At 39.7% G+C, this 19,579-nt stretch overlaps 1 protein-coding gene across 1 annotated transcript; it reads left to right on the top strand.

Annotated features, from left to right (window-relative positions):
- The first annotated feature begins 1,060 nt into the window (after nt 1-1,060).
- Nucleotides 1,061-18,523, top strand: LOC126808492 (monocarboxylate transporter 13). Its single transcript, XM_050533242.2, has 5 exons — nt 1,061-1,271; nt 1,586-1,804; nt 11,487-11,630; nt 12,897-13,628; nt 16,516-18,523. Exons 2-5 carry the CDS (start codon nt 1,615-1,617, stop codon nt 16,773-16,775), a joined length of 1,326 nt encoding a protein of 441 aa, XP_050389199.1. The 5' UTR covers nt 1,061-1,271; nt 1,586-1,614; the 3' UTR covers nt 16,776-18,523.
- The last annotated feature ends 1,056 nt before the right edge of the window (nt 18,524-19,579 follow it).

Genomic DNA, 19,579 nt, shown 5'->3' with positions numbered 1-19,579 from the left:
GAGACTATGATGATCGAGGCTAGGCACAAAATTCAATCGCTAAATACTCGGTTCAGGGTGGATCAATTTGACTGAAATTTTCAGCAAATTCCCTTTACATTATCTAGTTTTTAACTATTATAGTGAGAACTGTCAGCTTTTTATCTAATCTCCCATAATAAATCTTTAATATGTGAGACTGTACAACAAAATCCACCCTCTCCCTCTATTAGAATCAAATATCGCGTTCCAAAGTGTCGGCAGGTCAAATTTCTTATCTAATTTCAGGGGCGTATCCAGGAATTTGAGCAGCGGGGTGTCCAGGGTAGAGAAATGAAATGAAATGAAATGGGGTTTAACGTCCTACTGTTCTGCTCCTATGCTGGGCTAATGAAGACGGGCATACGCCATACAGTGTGCTATGGGGGAAATTTTGCCCGGGCAGCGGCACTATCGCCTACTCTTATATCGAATTCCAACTGCCAAGGGATCTTTTACGTGCATTCCAATGTATACACGGGACCTCGGTTTTTCGTCTCATCCGAAGGACTAGACAGCTGTCCTTGTCAGGCCTTCTGTCCTGCATCACTGACAAGGGGGAACCACGCCGGAAAATCTGGATGAACTTTCTCGGCCAATGCAGGGATCGAACACCCGACCTCCAGGCTAGCGAGCCAGCGTCTTACCCACTTAGCCACGTGATCCCCTCCAGGGTAGAGACAACATTAAGTTTGACATGAGGTCTGGCGAACTACCCGCAAATTCCATAATATTGTGAAATCACAAAGGTGTGTCATTGAGTCAAGTGGTATGGTTTCGAATCACCGCTTGAACGTGACAAGCAGTAGGGTCGTCTGTCCAACCTCGTGGGTTTTCTCCGGGTCCTCGAGTTTTCTCCCTCTGCTAAAGACCCCTACGCGCAAGCGAATTATTGAAATAAAATTGAACCATGTGTTAGTCCCGAAATAACCTAGTTTGTATCGAGAGGGGACAAAAGTGGCCGAATTAGAACTCCATACGAAAAATAACTAGCGCTGTATTGCACCGAATAGCCCATATACTGTGTTGGAGCAAGTCCACAGCTTCATTATTATAGGACATTAGGCTTGAAATCAATCAATAACTCTGTGCTGTACGATTCGTAGACTCGGACATACCTCGCTTCATCTTCAGTGACTGATCACGTTGCCTGCATGATTCAACAAGGTGCAGGTACGTTCGAGTGTGGCGGCACGCGAGGCCTTAGCGTAGAAAATGATGTAAAATAAACATGGGACAGCTTTTTCTGAAACGTAAGTGCAGTTAGGTGTTTGAGTAATTCGCTAATTTTTACAACTAACGGTGTCAGCTTATAATGTGTGTCAATTCAATTGACACGAAACGAACGTTATAGCCCTTTATCGGCTCATATGGGCTAGCTTTTATTGTATTTATATGGCGTGATACATTTTAAAAGTACATTTATTTATAAATTCAATTTATAAGCATTATGGTGATATACTGTACGATCATATGGAAAATTATTGAAGTAGAAATACGTACGTGGCGCAGTGATTTTCAAAACAAAATTAAGTAGGCCTACATTTAAGTTAGTATTTGTATTTAGGTTAGCAGTCAGACTAGGGCAGCAGTACTATGGCTTCATCGGTGGATAAAGGATGGGCATGGATGGTAGTCGTGGCTTCGTTTTTTGCTCATTTTTTCTCGTTTGGTATTGCCTGGACAACTGGTGTGTATAACATTATATTCCTGGAAGAATTTGGAAAGTCTAGATTAGCCACTGCATGGGCTAGTTCCCTGACACCGGCGTGTATGTTTTTAGCGGGTAAGTAGATACATATATCATGGGTGATTGATATCACTAAATATAAAACATATCAGGTTCTGTAATATCTCCAAGGAAATAACAAGTATGCTTACTTTTCTTAACTGACAGAGGGGTGTTGGATGGCCGAATGGTTAGCGAGTGCGCGTTGTATCATAAGGTCTGTCATTGAGTCAATTGGCGTGGTTTCGATTCCCCGGTTGTACCGGACAAGGAGTAGGGTTTTCTCCGGGTCTTCCAATTTCCTCCCACTGCTAAAGACCCTATGCACAAGCAAATTACAGAAATAAAATTAAACCATATCTTAGTCCCGAAATGACCTAGTTTGTGTCGAGTGGACGTTAAGCCCCATCTCTCTCTTAACTGACAGAGTGGGGTTGGATGGCCAAATGGTTAGCGCGTGCTGTTGTACGTGACAAGGAGTAGGGTTGCCTGTCCAACCTCGTGGTTTTTCTCCGGGCCCTCCGGTTTCCCCCCACTGCTAAAGACCCCTACGCGCAAGCGAATTATGGAAATACAATTGAATCATATTTTAGTCCCCAAATTACCTCTCTCTCTCTCTCTCTCCCTCTCTCTCTCTCTCTTTCTCTCTCTCTCTCTCTCTCTCTTAACTGACAGTGATTTCCATTTGCTTTCTTATTTTCTTTTTATAAATTCGATATAAGCAAGTGTTCAAGAAGGCATTTTACAATCGACTGGTGATAAATACAATTTGATTTATCTTTTTTCAGTGTCCGAGTAAATATGAGGTTAATACCACAAGCACTTGAAGGGACTGAAATAAAACTCCTTACTACTCTTTGACTATATATAGAGTAGTAAGAAGGTTTATTTTACTCCCTTCAAATGACTCTTGTTAATACTTCTAACCCAGCGATTCTCAAGGCACACAGGTGTGCCCCGAGATCTTCCTAAGTGTGCCGCGGAATTTTGAACGCCACACTAAGAAAATGGGAAAAACCACGTGACCCCAATTGAGTATTCACTGGTGTCTACTGAAATGAAATGAAATGAAATGAAATGGAGTTTAACGTCCTACTGTTCTGCTCCTAACCTGGGCTAATGAAGACGGGCATACGCCTTATAGTGTGCTATGAGGGAAATTTTGCCCGGACAGCGGCACTACGGCCTACTCTTATATCGAATTCCAACTGCCAAGGGATCTTTTACGTGCACGCCAATGTGTACACGGGCCCTCGGTTTTTCGTCCCATCCGAACGACTAGACAGCTTTCCTGGTGTCTACTGAAAGCTATGTTTTTCTTTATGTAGTTTGAGTCATTCTATGGGTCTATGACTATAGTCTTTGTCTACGGTTGTATTCCATCTGACTTACCATGTTTTTATTTTGTAAAATTCAAATATTTCTCATATATATTTAGTCAGGTGTGCCACTATTTTTTCATGTGTTCCGAGGTGTGCCGTTGGCAAAAAAAGGTTGAGACCCACTGTTCTAACCCGACACATGTAGTTTATTTTATGATACATTTGTGACGAGGGTCTTCTGTTCCTACATAATACACCACTTCCAAAAATAGACGTCTGGACCGCCCAGTCTCCGGCTTAAAAAGATTAATTTTATCTGTCTTTTTTTATGTCAAACACATAAAAACTAAGGCCTCAAAAATTAATCCGATCTCGAATAAATAAAGACGATTCCCAGCAGGGTTTCCCCTTGACAGTGATGCAGGGCGGAGGGTTTTAACAAGGGAAGTGTCAAGTCGTTCAGTTGGGACGAAAAACGAGGTTCGGTGTACACATTGGCGTGCACGTAAAAGAACCCTTAATAGTAATCCGTAGCGCCTCTATCCTGGCATAATTTCACTCATAACACACTGCAAGGCGTATGTAAATGAAATGGGATTTAAGGTCCTACTGTTCTGCTCCTATACTGGGCTAATGAACACAGGGCATACAGTGTGCTATGAGGGAAATTTTGCCCGGACTGCGGCGGTAAGACCTACTCTTATATCGAATTCCAACTGCCAAAAGATCTTTTACGTACACAGCAATGTGTACACTGCATGGACTCGGTCTTAAGGTCCCATCCGAACGACTAGACAGCTGTCCTAGTCAGGCCCTCCGTCCTGCATCACTGATAAGGGGAAAGCACGCCGGAAAAATCCCGATGAACTTTCTCGGCAAACACCGGTCGCGAACTCGCGACCAACAGGCCAGCGCGCCAGTGTCTTACCCGCTCAGCCACCGTGGCTCCCGCAAGGCCCACGGCAGGCTGTTAGTGTTAAACCACATTTCATTTCATAGGAAGACAAAACAGCGACACGAAACAATCCCTGAGAGAGCCTCAAACTGTTTACAGGTTGTTTACATAAATATTCAATATAAAGAGAGACAGAGAGAGAGAGAAATGGGGTTTAACGTCCACTCGAAACAAACTAGGTCATTTCGGGACTAACACATGGTTCAATTTTATTTCCATAATTCGCTTGCGTGTAGGGGTCTTTAGCAGTGGGAGGAAACCGGCAGACCCGGAGAACCCACGAGGTTGGATTAATATTAAAACACAACTCATATATACATGGATATATCTTATGGAATATCTTATGCTAAATGACAAGGCCAGCTCAATTTTTCGTCATAGGTCACGAGATGTAAACAGGGCCAGTGTTAATACCAACCCCTAACCCGAACCCTGGACCTAGCCCCAATGCTTACCCTAACCCTAACCTACAATCTTGCCAACAATCACGTGCCCTAACCTTATTTACATCTCAGTGACCTTGACAAAACTTCAGCTAGCCTTAAAAAATAGATTTAGCTATAGTTATAGTGTATCGTTTGAAGATATGCAATAAAAGATCTGTAACGGTCCCAGGGCAAATCTGAACAGCGTAATATAATATAATATATACTTCAAAATGTTTTAAACATTAAATGACCTTTGGGTATGGGCTATGTACAGCTATTTCGAAACAAAACCTATTACTTCAAACCAGGATATTCACTGACTTTACAGGTTGAGCTGACCAATTATAATCCACTAGTGAGTGGGGGGTGGATTGTATTTAGTTACATATAGATTTAAAGGCTCAATACCACTCTTGTAACTGAATAATATGTCCCAATCTTTATTCTAGTCAACAAACTGTACTATTTTACAATATTCCAATTAATTGATGATACAAATTTTATCTTAACACACCTAATTTAAAAAATTGGAAAAATTCAACTAAATGATTTAAAAAGCCTAACGTAAACCCTCTGGACAAGTAAAATAGGATGTACTGGATAATTTACAAAACAGGTAGGACACTTAAACATCCAATACTTAGAATAAGGCTAATAATATTTACTGGAGCTGTCTAGCCAGCAAGAGTGTTATTGTCCCTTTAAACAAGAACAACGCTACCGCTGTAAGTAATATACGCCCACATTCCTGTTTTGGTCGATATGATACTTTTTCAAATGAAGAGCACGAAATATGAAATGGCTGCAATAACTATACTATGACACGAGGCAAAGAAAACTCGGCGTTGGGTTTTTGTCAAAATTTACACACTAATAATTATTAACAAAAAAGTGTTTGTTTGAGACACCACCCTTAGGGGTCGGGGCATGCACCAAAAATAAATAGTTGCTAGCTTTATGGGATAGGGGGGAAATATGCAAAGTTCCAAGACAGTAAAGACAGAATTCCAGCCTGTAGACAAAAACAACCCCCACAAAAGTTGGGTGTGGCTCTGCCCCTGGGGGTTGGACATGGACCAATATAAAAAGGTACAACCCTATGATGAATCATGCCGAATTGGATCCAAATCTGTTAATAATTGCAACTTATAGATTATTTACAGACAAAATATTAACAAAAAGCGGATTTGACACCATCAAAGACGGGGGGCGGATCATGCACCAAAATCAATAGTTGCCGTCCAAGCATACCAAGTTTCAAGATAATCCAATCAGAATTGTGGCCTGTATACGATCAACACTAAAATTGGGCGTAGCTCTGCCCGCGGAGGTTGGGACATGCACCAAAATGCCACATTCCAAGACGATGCATTAAGAATTGTGGCCTGTAGGCAACACACAGACACCCAAAGAAAAAATTGCTGTGGCTCTGTCCCTGGGGATAGGGAATTCACTAAATTATGAATGTGGACGTATAAAAATCAAGGTTTTCTCCTATGCTGTCCTATCTAGGAATCCAGAACGCTTTCCCAGATGCTGTTCAGCTCTACGAACCCCCCAGGGTAGTTAAGATTGTGATGTACAGCTCTACTAATCCAGATTAACCAGATGCTACCAAGAACTATTTACCAGATGCTGTTCAGCTATTGGATATTAAAAGGTTTTACCGAGCGCTCTCCAGCTCTACGACTGTGGAACGCTTATCCAATGGTGCCCAGTTCAACGAATCTAGAACACTTTACCACATCTCTGTGAATCTAGAACGCTTTATTAGATGCTCTGTCCGGCTCTGTGAATCTAGAACGCATTACCAGACTGTCAAACTTTAACGCGTTACCAGATGCTGTTCAGCTCTATGAATCTAGAACGCGTTACCAGATGCTGACTAGCTCTATGAACCCAGAACGCGTTACCAGAAGCTGTTCAGCTCTATGAACCCAGAACGCGTTACCAGATGCTGACTAGCTCTACGATTGCAGAACGCTTTTCCGATACTGTTCAACTCTACGATTCCAGAACACTTTTCCGGATGCTGTTCAACTCTATACAATTCCAGAATGTCCCGTTCAACCAATCCTACTAAACGTTTTTCCAGATGCTGTCCAATTTTACGAGCCCAGAACGCTTTATATGGATACAAAGTATTAGCTGATGAACTGTCTGAATAAATACAATTCCAGAATGCTTTACCGGATGGTGCCCAGCTTTACCAGATGCTGTCCAATTTTACGAGCCCAGAACGCACTTTATGGATACAAAGTATTAGCTGATGAACTGCCTGAATAAATAAATAGGATATAGTGTGTATTGGAAAGATTAATCATACCCGCCACTGATTACAGCTAAATGGTTTTATAATCTGAGAATGACCCATAGGAGAGACCCTTCCTTTGAACCCAGACGGGGGGTTGGATGACCGAGTGGTTAGCGCGTGTGCGTTGTATCATAAGGTCTGTCATTGAGTCAATCGGTGTGGTTTCGGGAGTAAGGTCGCTTGTCCATCCTCGTGGGTTTTCTTCGGGTCCCCCGGTTTCCTCGAACTGCCAAAGACCCTTACAAGCAAGCGAATTATTGAAATATAATTGAACCATATGTTAGTCCCACAATGAACTAGTTTGTGTCGAGTGGACGTTATCTCTCTCTTGCTCTCTCTCTCTCTCTCTCTTTCTCTCTTGAACCTAGACAACTTTAAGGTTCTCTTGCGTTGTCCTCGGGAATCTAAATGCGCTTATATATATAATAAGTGTGATATTTTATGATACATAGATAATAACGTATAATGGAGCAGCTGTTTATTGTGGCTTCATTATTTAACTATGATCTGTTTAGCTTATGGCCATCATCAAATAAAGATATGACGTATGACCCGTATGACGAGTAATCGATAAATCTATTAAAATTATCGCTTACTATTCACAAGAACCCCTGGGAATGAATACGTTACGGTCACACCACACCAAAATTCAAATAATTTCTCATCGTTTTAAAGGGTTACTTACACACTGATCAGAAGTGAATTTCCGCTAGGCCGCTACAATCACTGATAAAGAGGACATCGGTGCGACTTAATGAGCCAGACAAATTAAATTCTAAAACATTTTTTTTTATGTATTGGAAAAATAAATAAAGGCGTTTGACGTATTGTAGGTAAAAATTATTATTTAAATGACTAAATATAACATAATGACTTATGTCATAGAGGCGTCCTGCCATATTAAAATACGTGTTAGTGATTGTAACATAAACCTGTCGCTATCAATACCCGGCTGGAGATCTTGGTAGTATTCCTTATGTCATTGCGTAACTATAACTTGTTGTTGGCATGTCTTATCTAACTTTCTTTGTCTGATAAACTATATTGAATGTTAAACCTTCATATGATGCTTGATACATTAGACAGGTGTCTAATGAGCTCCTTTGTCTCGAATACGTTTATAAACTCAGAACAGAAACGAATCTTTAGGCGGGTCCAGGAGGCCATGCTAGGCGGGTGCCTAGATCAAGGTACCTAATGGATACGAGAGAAGTCCAGGCAGGGCAGGAGAGCAGGCGGAGGCTAGGCGACGTCTGGTAGTTAACTCCAGGCCACGCAGGTCATGGAGTTAAGACCGGACAACGGCCAACTAATGTAATTTAGTCCTGGGTGTCTTTAACATTACGATGTTTGTACATAATATGTTAGAAGCAGAATAAAAGTATTAATAGAAGCTGAAACTAGTCTTGTCATCCGAACCTGATTAAAGAACCAATACTGTCACATATAAATTGGCGCCGCTGACCAGAGCAACGTTTGAAGTCCACCACTAGAAGACCACAGGCCACAGATATTAGTCTACACGGGTAAGTCTTTTTCTAATCCTACCATGGCCGGTTAATAATGACATTGTGCTATAATGTATTATAATTTAACTGGGAAATCAGCAGTTTATCATCACGCTTTATTAAATATCATGGTGTAGTTACTTAATTTAATTTAACGTTCAAGCTAGTAGTGGAACAGTCCTTAACTATTTGTAGGAAAATGACTAAAACAAAATTGTATATATATTGTTTGTTTTACAATGGGTCATGTTGTTTTTAAAAGATTATAAATTATAATTGTTTGTTTTGAACACATATTTTGGCATTTAAAATTAGTATTAATAGGTTAATATCGAAAAGTAAAATGTTTTGTGATTGTTTAACTAGAATTGGGTTAACAGTATCGTAATTTGAAATTTAACCCAATAACATTCACACAGTATTACCGCGTTTATCTCTAAGGTTTTTTATTTGTTTTGTCTATACGTGTATATTACCCCAAGTGTTAATGGGATGGCCCGATATTTACGGCAAAGATTTTATTCGTGTTTAACGTAGTACCCCAAATGTTAATGGGATGACCCGATATGTACGGGAGAGATTTTTTATTATTTTTATTTTGTGATACCCCAATAATATAGATTGGGAGGTCCCGATATGTTACGGGAAAAGGTTTATGTGAAACCCCAGTCAGGTGGGATTGGTTTAACCCCAGGAGAGGGTCGTGCTCAGAATTAGGAGCGAACGTATTGTCTTGTTTTGTGTTGTGTTTAAAAATTATAGAGATAAACCGTTATTAATTTTGATAAGTTCTTTCAAAATATCTTATTGAAGATTGGTAAAATGTGTTCAGAAAAAAATAATACAATATGACTCCCTAATTTCAATTGTATCCATGTAAATAATACTGTAAATATCGTTAGATCGATATCTAAAGTCAAATCTGTTCCACTTGCTAATTTGATTAACTATTAATTAAGTTCACTCCATGATATATATGATAAGCAGATGATAAAACTTCGGCACGGGTGGCAGTTAATACTCTTCATATGCACATGTCATAACACGCCGTTTTGCCAGACGGTATGGAAAATGAAAAGACTACCGGTCAATAAGAAGAGCTGAACTAAACGGAGCAGGGAATATTCTGACCCCTCAACATTACTGGAACGAGGAAGGGCATCATATGTACCCCACCCCTACAGTTGGCTACGACAGTGCAGTAGCGGTCTAAGAAGATAATTACAGTAGTTTGTGTTCGCGATTCCACCAAATAATCGGTCTAAGAAGATAATTACAGTAGTTTGTGTTCGCGATTCCACCAAATAATCGGTCTAAGAAGATAATTACAGTAGTTTGTGTTCGCGATTCCACCATTTATGTGAATAATAAGAGTAGTCTGTGTTTGTGATTCCAGGATCTCGTTTGTTTTTTTTTTTCATTGACTCGCGTGTGTGACCGATTGTGTGTATATAACTTTTAAGTTCGTGTGTTTTTCATTGACCTTTTCATTTTGTTTAAAGACATTTTTGGATATTATGACATTTTACATGTATATATAACTTTTAAATTCGTGTGTGTTTCATTTACCTTTTCTTTTTGTTTATAGACATTTTTGTATACGACATTTTACGAGTGTTGTTTGTTTTTATATATTTTTTCATTATTATTATTGTTGTTTATATCTTAATAAGAGTAGTAATTATCGACTCCATAGGTATCTAATTTTGTAATAGTCTTTAAAAGTTATTTCATATAATTCATAACTTTATTCAAACAAAGAGAGGTATATAACATAATGACTTATGTCATAGAGGCGTCCTGCCATATTAAAATACGTGTTAGTGATTGTAACATAAACCTGTCGCTATCAATACCCGGCTGGAGATCTTGGTAGTATTCCTTATGTCATTGCGTAACTATAACTTGTTGTTGGCATGTCTTATCTAACTTTCTTTGTCTGATAAACTATATTGAATGTTAAACCTTCATATGATGCTTGATACATTAGACAGGTGTCTAATGAGCTCCTTTGTCTCGAATACGTTTATAAACTCAGAACAGAAACGAATCTTTAGGCGGGTCCAGGAGGCCATGCTAGGCGGGTGCCTAGATCAAGGTACCTAATGGATACGAGAGAAGTCCAGGCAGGGCAGGAGAGCAGGCGGAGGCTAGGCGACGTCTGGTAGTTAACTCCAGGCCACGCAGGTCATGGAGTTAAGACCGGACAACGGCCAACTAATGTAATTTAGTCCTGGGTGTCTTTAACATTACGATGTTTGTACATAATATGTTAGAAGCAGAATAAAAGTATTAATAGAAGCTGAAACTAGTCTTGTCATCCGAACCTGATTAAAGAACCAATACTGTCACATAAAAGGCAGCATTCCGCCCGAAGCAGTAACGTCTTATGTAAACAATGCACGCGGGATTCAGCCAATGATTGACGTCGCGTGCTGTGACGGCACGTGTTAAGGCAGTCATCTTTGACTTATTGCTCCTATCTTCTAAATAAATGATGTCCACTGGGTCTTTAGATGTTTCGGCACATACTGCGTGGAGTTGTTCAACTAACTCCCATAAAAGCTTTGTGAACATTTTCTTTTCGAAAACTTTGAAGAGCATTCACCAGTTTGTTACGCTCTGCATACCAACGTAAATCTTTGGGACATTCTTTTCAAAGACTTAAATATAGCGAGAGCAGATGTTTCTTCACCGATAGTCAATATCATTTTCTGGTTTAGGTAGCTAATATTTGTAGACAACACCAAATGTGGCATAGCAAATCTTTGTGATGCCCGGGGTCGTCCTTACGCTTTCCGTCCCAAAATGCACATGGAATATACTTACAAGCGGCGTGCCGTGTAAAACGCGACAGAAAATAATCTTTTCCATTACAGTAGACCAAACGTGACGACACCACCAACGTCCACCCCATTAACCCGACTCCTCACTCCCAACCAAAGTGTTCCCTCCACCACACAGTGTCTCCTCCCTAAGAAAGTGGCATCGCCTCCAGCTTGGGTATGCTACCGCATGGTCATTTCCATCAATTCGGTAGCACACTTCAAGAACAGTCCATTTGCTAATTATACTATTTTGCCTATACCGTTTTTTTTTTAGGACTTGGATTTTTGTCATATGGTTTGCATTGTTCGTACTTAGTTTTATTTTATTTATAGTATACTTATTTTAAATTGCTTTAAGCCCTATTTTGTTGTTGTTTATTTCAGGGCCATTTGCAAGTATACTCATTAACCGTCTGGGATGTCGTGTTACCATGGTAATCGGAGGATTAACATCTTCACTTGGATTAATCACCAGTTATTTTGCCCACAGTATCCAGTATCTGTATATATCATTTGGTCTAGTCGCAGGTAAACACAAAATTCAACCCATTTCACCAAGGGTTGTGAGTTGGGCTGTGGTAGCCGAGGGGTTAGAGAGTACTGGGCTCTCAGAATATCATTGAGTCGAATAACGGCTTTGGTGAATCTTGTACGTTTTAAACCCGTGTGTCCATGGGTAGTGTTGCTGAGTCGTTTCGGGGATCACGGTGGCTAAGTGGGTAAGACGCTGGCTCGCTAGCCTGGGGGTCGGGTGTTCGATCCCTGCATTGGCCGAGAAAGTTTATCCAGACTTTCCGGCGTGGTTCTCCCTTGTCAGTGATGCAAGGCGGAGGTCCTAACAAGGACAGCTGTCTAGTCTTTCGGATGGGACGAAAAACCGAGGCCCCCGTGTACACATTGGTGTGCACGTAAAAGATCCCTTGACAGTTGGAATTCGATATAAGAGTAGGCCATAGTGCTGGTGTCCGGGCAAGATTGCCCTCATAGCACACTGTATAGCGTATGCCCGTCTTCATTAGCCCAGTTATGACCATGGGCGTGGATATAGGGGCGGGGGGACGCGCCCCCCCCCCCTTAGAATCGTAGGGTGGGAATAGGTCTCTTCCCACCCCCATGATTTTGATCGCCAGGACAGATTTTCAGGTTTATATCCACATGATGGTGAGCTTGCTTCTACGTATCTGGAACTGAATCGGGACTTGGAACAAGAATTGCCATTCTTCAAGCGCCAGTTGTCGGCCAAATTTATTTCACGTGAGCACGAAGTGTTCCACATTATGTCACCTGCAGTGAGGCTGATCTTCCCTTCCCATCTCACACTGCTGAACCCTGCTAGTTCCTGCTCAGTCGTGCGATCCTTCAGCACTCTGCGCCGTATCAAAACTTGGCTGCGCAACTCCATGACGCAAAATGGACTGAACCACTTGATGGCGTGTGGGGCGGATAATGAACCCCTTCATGTCGCCAAGATATTCAAAGAGAACAGTCCTGATCGGAGAACGAACGTCTTTGGACGATTCACTTAACTTCATGAACAATTAATATTCATGCAGCTTTGATGTAGGTAGTCAATTTTTCCATATTGGCATCATATTACGCCTAGATACAGCCTTCATCGAAATAACACTGGTACAGTAAACTGTTCGTAATTATTTATTTCGTTTGGTAATGAAAGGTTCCAGGGTTCGTCCGTTCCCTCATAAGTTATGACAAATCCACACCTTTGGTTATGACACTCTAAATTTAAAATGACTTATTTAAATAAAAACAAAGAGTTTTATTTTTTAATTTCAGGATTCGGTTGTGGTCTCAGCCACTTGTCAGCAATTTCTGCCGTAACGTTTTGTTTTGATAGACGTCGTAATATTGCTACGGGAATAGCTGTCACAGGAGTCGGACTAGGGACTTTAACCTTCCCCCCGTTCATCGCGCATCTGGTGGAATGGTACACATGGAGGGGCTCATTCCTGATTATTGGAGGGTTGTGTTTAAATCTGTGCGTCTGTGGTGCCTTAATTCGACCAATCAGATCGTTGCGTAAGCTCAAAAGCAGAAATAGTTTTGACGTCAGTATTTTTAAGAAGGCCACCTATTGGTCGGTTTGTGCCAACAGCTTTTTAATATGTTTCGGAATGTCCGTTACTTATATTCATTTAACGGCTTTTGCAAAAGATTCTGGCATCAATCTGGAAGAAAGTACTCTGCTCATATCGAGTATCGGGGTATCTAATTTGATTGGGCGTCTAATATTAGGAGTACTTGGTCAACACCCACGTGTTAATTTAGTTTTATTATACATGTCATCGTTCGTCATTGCGGGAATATCTGTTTTTATCAGTCCATTCTGGAAGACGTTTGTTGGTTTATTAATATTAGCCCTGACTTTCGGTTTCTTTACGGCTGGAATAGGAACCTTATTTGCACCAATATTAGCCAAGTTATTAGGACTGAGAAGATTTGCTGGTGGATATGGCTGTGTGTCTCTGTTCAGTGCTGTTGGACAAGTTTTAGGTGGACCAATTGCAGGTGAGTACCGGTGAGTACCGGTGAGGAGTTTTCTGGAATAAAAACGGTATAAAGAATTTAGTTCATATTCTAAAACCACCACTATACACTTGGGGCTGATGTCTCTGTTAAAATAGGACGCACATACACAGTGTTTAAGGTCATGAGATGAAGATTCCTATATATTTTCAACGATTTCCAATAATTATAGCCAGAGTTATGGCCCTTGATCACTTTGAAAACTCTTTTTGACGCTCTAAGGGCTATAGTTAATGAGACAAACAATCGAAACAAATTCTAATGATTTCTGATAATTACTTAATGGGTTATTACTTCGTAATCAGATTTTCATGTGTTGTAAATGTTATCATCACTAACAATAGAAAATAAAATATGCGACAACCCTTGTTGGCTGCCCGGACGTCTTAGCTACTGTGGGCGTATGTTTCGTTACATATAACTGCCAGGTCAATATATTGGGTTCAGTATATGTGAGTCGGTATAGTAGTGTTTTATAAGATCGCTAACCCATAAAGGGAGGTGCCAACCCCATCCTCCCAAAATAGGTTGAATTCCAGGGATGATAAGTTCGTATAATGAACCGGAGGGTTGGATGGCCGAATGGTTAGCACGTGCGCGTTGTATCCTATGGTCTGTCATTGAGTCAACTGGCGTGGCTTCGATTCCCCGGTTGTACGTGACAAGGAGTATGGTCGCCTGTCCAACCTCGTGGGTTTTCTCCGGGTCCTCCGGTACCTACCATTGCTAAAGACCCCTACAGTACACTCAAGCGATTTATTGAAATAAAATTGAACCATATGTTTCTCCCGAAATGACCTATTATGTGGCGAGTGGACGTTAAACCCAATCTCTCTCTCTCTCTCTCTCTCTCTCTCTCTGTATAATGAACCAACCTCATCCATCATTTAGGACATCCTTGCTGTGTCCATGTTTATAGAATAATATACAGATCAGATAATGACATATTGATTTCGCATAAAAGTAGGAGTTATTGATTTCCCATCATTGTTAATACATAGTCTCAATGAAACTGAATAATTAATATAAACAATATTTTAAAACAATCAACCATGACCATATAACATAGAACAATAGTGTTTATTTTACTTTATCACCCAATAATACATTCTACGGTAGATATCGCTTGTGTGATAAATTTCATAATCTACTGCGATATCTCCTTTGATTGGTCAGTTAAAAAGGAACTACTTTTTTTGTATTTTCAAAGAACAGTTCATTTTTTTTATTAAAAGTAACTTCTTTTTTTTTTATTAAAAGTAACTTCTTTTTTTTTTATTAAAAATGAATTATTTTTATTTAATTGACTTTGATGGAAACACTGGATCAATATAAAGGACTTTGCAATGGTTGAATTGCTGTCAAAAAATGATGTATCACTACGCCGTAATGTAATCAGGTTCAGTAAAAGTGAAATCTATAGCAAAGAATTATATTTATTTATTTGTGCACATAAGAAAGGGTTGGGTGATAAATAAAATCTCCTACTCGTCTTTTTTGATATAAAAAAATATCAACTTGTGATGTGATATTTTAACTTCGTAATTTAGTAGTATTTTCTTGTTTTTTGGGTTTTTTTTATGTAATTTATTGATTTTACTAATGTGAAAATTTTAACCGTGTCTCATAATTCGTCATCGGCTGGCATCTACTTTTTACTTTTATGTAACTATATACAGTAATATTTTAAAACTTTTGTATACATGTAGATGGTGACACGTTAATAAATTACATTTGATCTTTTTATTAGGGAGCCACGGTGGCTACAAGGGTAAGACGCTGGCTCGTTAGCCTAGAGGTCAGGTGTTCGATACCTGGATTGGCCGAGAAAGTTCATCCAGATTTTCCGACGTGCCCCCCACCCCCTGTCAGTGATTCAGGACGGAGGGCCTGGCAAGGACAACTGTCTAGTCGTTCAGATGAGACGAAAAACGAGGTCCCGTGTAGACACTGACGTGCACGTAAAAGATCCATTGGCAGTTGGAATTCGATATAAGAGTAGGCCGTAGTGCCGCTGTCCGGGCAAAATTTCCCTCATAGCACACTGTATAGCGTATGCCCATCTTCATTAGCCCAGTATTGGAGCAGAACAGTAGGGCGTTAAACCCCATTTCATTTCATTTTATCTTTTTTTTCTTATAACACCATTGTAACGCTAGTGGACATAATCCAGTATCAGAAAGTCCCAGCATAAAGATATGAAAATTTCTTAATTCTATCCAGTAATAGAGATAATGGTTAATAGTAGCTATTACTGGCTTTGAAAATGAAAATTAATAGAATTAACTATTTTTTAAATTGAAAGAGAAAGGATAACAGAAGCATTCGTCAATGGTTTCCAAACATTATGCACCAAGATTCTCTAAAACGACTCTTAAGATTACCATTCCTTAAAGTAGCATCCACGGTCTTCGAATTTTCAAATACGACTTATTGGTCAATTTAAATCAACATTGATGTTGTTACCTTACCCTGAGAAAAAATACAAAATTTAAAATTGGTACACGATTCGTGTACCAGAATGCTTTCGAGTGCCAGTTGTATGAAGCGACTCGATGAACGAGGCTTAACATGTCCCATGTAGGAGAATACTCCCTGTATAGACTGGAAAAACCAGACACCAAAGACTGCCATTCAATTCAGACCATTTGCGAATTTTGCCAAACATAACTGATTAGAAATTACAGTAAAACAGAAACGATTGAATGTAAATCAATTTATATACATTCATATTACATTATTGTATGCGTTGCGACCCATTTATGTCAATTTCTAGGTCCCAAATATTAGAGATTTGGCTCCTTTAAGAACACCCTTTCTCATTTAAATTTTCCCGTTCTAATAAAATCATTTCTATCCTCTATTTCAGGTCTACTCTTTGATTTAACGGGAACCTACTCAGCATCGTTTTGGACCGGAGGGTTAACTTTACTGGCTAGCAGTGCGTGTATGGTGTTACCATTGCGATATAAGGGACACTCGAGAATATCATCTCCATCAATTCGAGAAAACTTTTTAAGTGAGGCTGATGGCAGCAGTCTGACTGGTCCGACTACAACTATTATCCCTAATCAAATACAAGAACGAAAAGCTTTTATCACGGTTAACATGAGAAAAAGCAAAAAATAGACGATATTTGATCAAATTTCTGCATTTGCGGGTTTCTAATTTTTACAATCTGATTAAAATACAGATCTATATTTCGTTTCGTTTTTTTATACTTTCGATGACCTACGTTACATAAGAGCTGACCTGTTGTACTGGAAGGTCGCGTCAGGGGTCGTACGGGCGACTTTTGACCCTAAAACGTCAGACATTGATTAATCGGCGTTGACCTTTCTAGTGGTTGGTTTTACCCACAGTTCTGTGCAGAGCACGACAAGAATTCGCCGTAACAGACCGTGTCATTGACTAATTCCTCATTTCAACCAGAACGCAGGTTATATAACAACTCTTCCAGACCCTAGTGTAGTAAAGACAAGTAAAACGAAATTTTGAACTATAAAAAACGAAACGAAATAGGATATGTGTTTTAATCAGACTGAGATATAGCCTCCAATAGTCTAAAAATACACACCCAATAGACTATCGTGGCTAATTCTCGTAAAACTGTTTCAACTAAAGAAACGTTTACTTTTGAGATACTTTATAACCGTCGCCACTCGTCCGTAAATAACAGGTTTTTACTATCAAGCCAAACTTAAAGGGACAATAACACTCTTGCTGGCTTGACAGCTCCAGAAAATAAAAAAATAGCCTTATTCTAAGTACTAGATGTGTTAGTGTCCTACCTGTTGTGTAAATTATCCATTAAATCCTATTTTACTTGTCCAGAGAGTTCAAAAATATTTTTAAATCCAAGTCAGGCTTTTCAAATCATTTAGTTAAATTTTTCTAATTTTTTAAATTAGGTGTGTTAAGATGAAATTTGTACCATCAATTAATTGGAATATTGTAAAATAGTACAATTTGTTGACCAGAATAAAGATTGGGACATATTATTCAGTTACAACAAGAGTGGTATTGAGCCTTTAAGGACGGGCTGTTGATAACATTGTTAGACATATTTTAAACAGAAGTTAAGTAAGACCAACCCGAAAACGATATTTAGTCGCTTCGGCGAGCATATCGTGTGTTGTTTTGTAAACAATCTTAAAGGCTATTGGTGCTATTTGTTCTATTTCTTTGAGGCGATGGTCGTGGGTTGTTCCAATCGCACAATATTAGATCTCTGTACGATCTGGAAAATATCTTTCTCTAGGGTTCGGGTTAGGTTTACAAATTACATGTCAAACGTACAAATTGAAGCTGTAAAAACGGTGGATTGTGGGGAGAGAGAGAGAGAGAGAGAGAGATGGGATTTAACGTCCACTCGACACAAACTAGGTCATTTCGGGACTAACATATGGTTTAATTTTATTTCAATAATTCGCTTGCGCGTAGGCGTCTTTAGCAGTGGGAGGAAACCGGAGGACCCGGAGAAAACCCACGAAGTTGGACAGGCGACCCTACTCCTTGTCAAGTACAACCGGAGATTTGCAACCACACCATTTGACTCAATGACAGGCCTTATGATACAGCGCGCCATCCAACCCCCCGTGGATTGTGGGCAAAACTATTCTGAAGGGTTAGGGTTAGTATAAACACGGAAAGATATTTTCCAGATCGTACAAAAATCTAGTATCGGGCCGCATTCGGGCGTTACAATCACTGATGCAAATGATATATACTCAATGTAAATGTATCCTTTGTTCATATCTTATTCTTGTTACACGAGTATTGTTATTCTTTACACCGGTGAATATTTCTGCTCAGATTTTCAGATTTATTTTTTCTTTATAAATTTGTGTTTTGATTTACACATGAATATAGAGCAATATATATATATATATATATATATATATATATATGTTATATAGATAACGGTGTTCTTTTTCTTTGGTCAAATGATTTTAAACACATTAGAGTACATTGCCCCTGAACGTGGAACGGTTTCATTGTTATTAAGACAGTATGTTATATATAGGTAACGGTGTTCTGATTTTTTGGTCAAATGATTTTAAACAAATCAGAGTACATTGCCCCAGAACGGACAACGGTTTCATTGTTATTAAGACAGAATGTCATCCATAGTCGCTCATGCAGAAACTTGAGCAAAGTCTTGAACAATACGGCACTCAGTTCTAAATAACATAACAAAACTCCCCCCTATAATAAAACATGTCCATTGAACCACAAATAAATTGGGCTGTTCGTACTGATAAAATCAACTCGTCCACGAAAGATTACCTCTTCTGAACTTCCATTATGTAGGCCGTAAGTCACGAATATTTTCCCCGTTTTAATTTATCGTCTCTGTTTGGTTGGATTGGACGCATTCTGCCATGAACAAATCAACATGCGACAACGCTCAACTTAATATCTAGGTACCACTGGGAAAAAAATCGTCGGCGGTGTGGAAATTCTTAAAAGTGTTGAAACACTAATATTACCATCTCTATAGTCATGGGCGTGGATTTAGGGGGACGCGTCCCCCGCCCCTTAGAATCGGAAGGGGGGGGGGGGAACGAATAGGTCTCTCCAGTTTTCGGCCAAATCTATTTCACTTGTGCATGGAGCGTTCCTCATTATGTTACATGAAGTGAGGCAGACGTTCCCTTCTGTCCAAGCTCTTCTCATCTCACACTGCTGAACCCTGCTAGTTCCTGCTCAGCCGAGCGATCCTTCAGCACTCTGCGCCGCATCAAAAGTCGGCTGCGCAACTCCATGATGCAAAACCGACTGAGCCACTTGATGGCGTGTGCGGTGCATAATGACCCCCTTCATGTCACCAAGATATTCAAAGAGAACAGTCCTGATCGTAGAACGAACGTCTTTGGACGATTCACTTAACTTCATGAACAATTAATATTTATGCAGCTTTGGTGTAGGTA

The sequence above is a fragment of the Patella vulgata genome, chromosome 1 (genome assembly GCF_932274485.2).
Source record: "Patella vulgata chromosome 1, xgPatVulg1.2, whole genome shotgun sequence".
Lineage (NCBI taxonomy): Eukaryota > Metazoa > Mollusca > Gastropoda > Patellidae > Patella > Patella vulgata.
This window is presented reverse-complemented; position numbering and strand designations above follow the sequence as displayed.

What these genes read in the sequence shown, in the direction of transcription:
- LOC126808492 (XM_050533242.2), top strand. Translation starts at nt 1,615, where the DNA reads ATGGCTTCATCGGTGGATAAAGGATGGGCATGGATGGTAGTCGTGGCT. An exon ending in GGCGTGTATGTTTTTAGCGG is followed by an intron (nt 1,805 to 11,486) that starts GTAAGTAGATAC and finishes TGTTTATTTCAG; the next exon opens with GGCCATTTGCAAGTATACTC. An exon ending in ATCATTTGGTCTAGTCGCAG is followed by an intron (nt 11,631 to 12,896) that starts GTAAACACAAAA and finishes TTTTAATTTCAG; the next exon opens with GATTCGGTTGTGGTCTCAGC.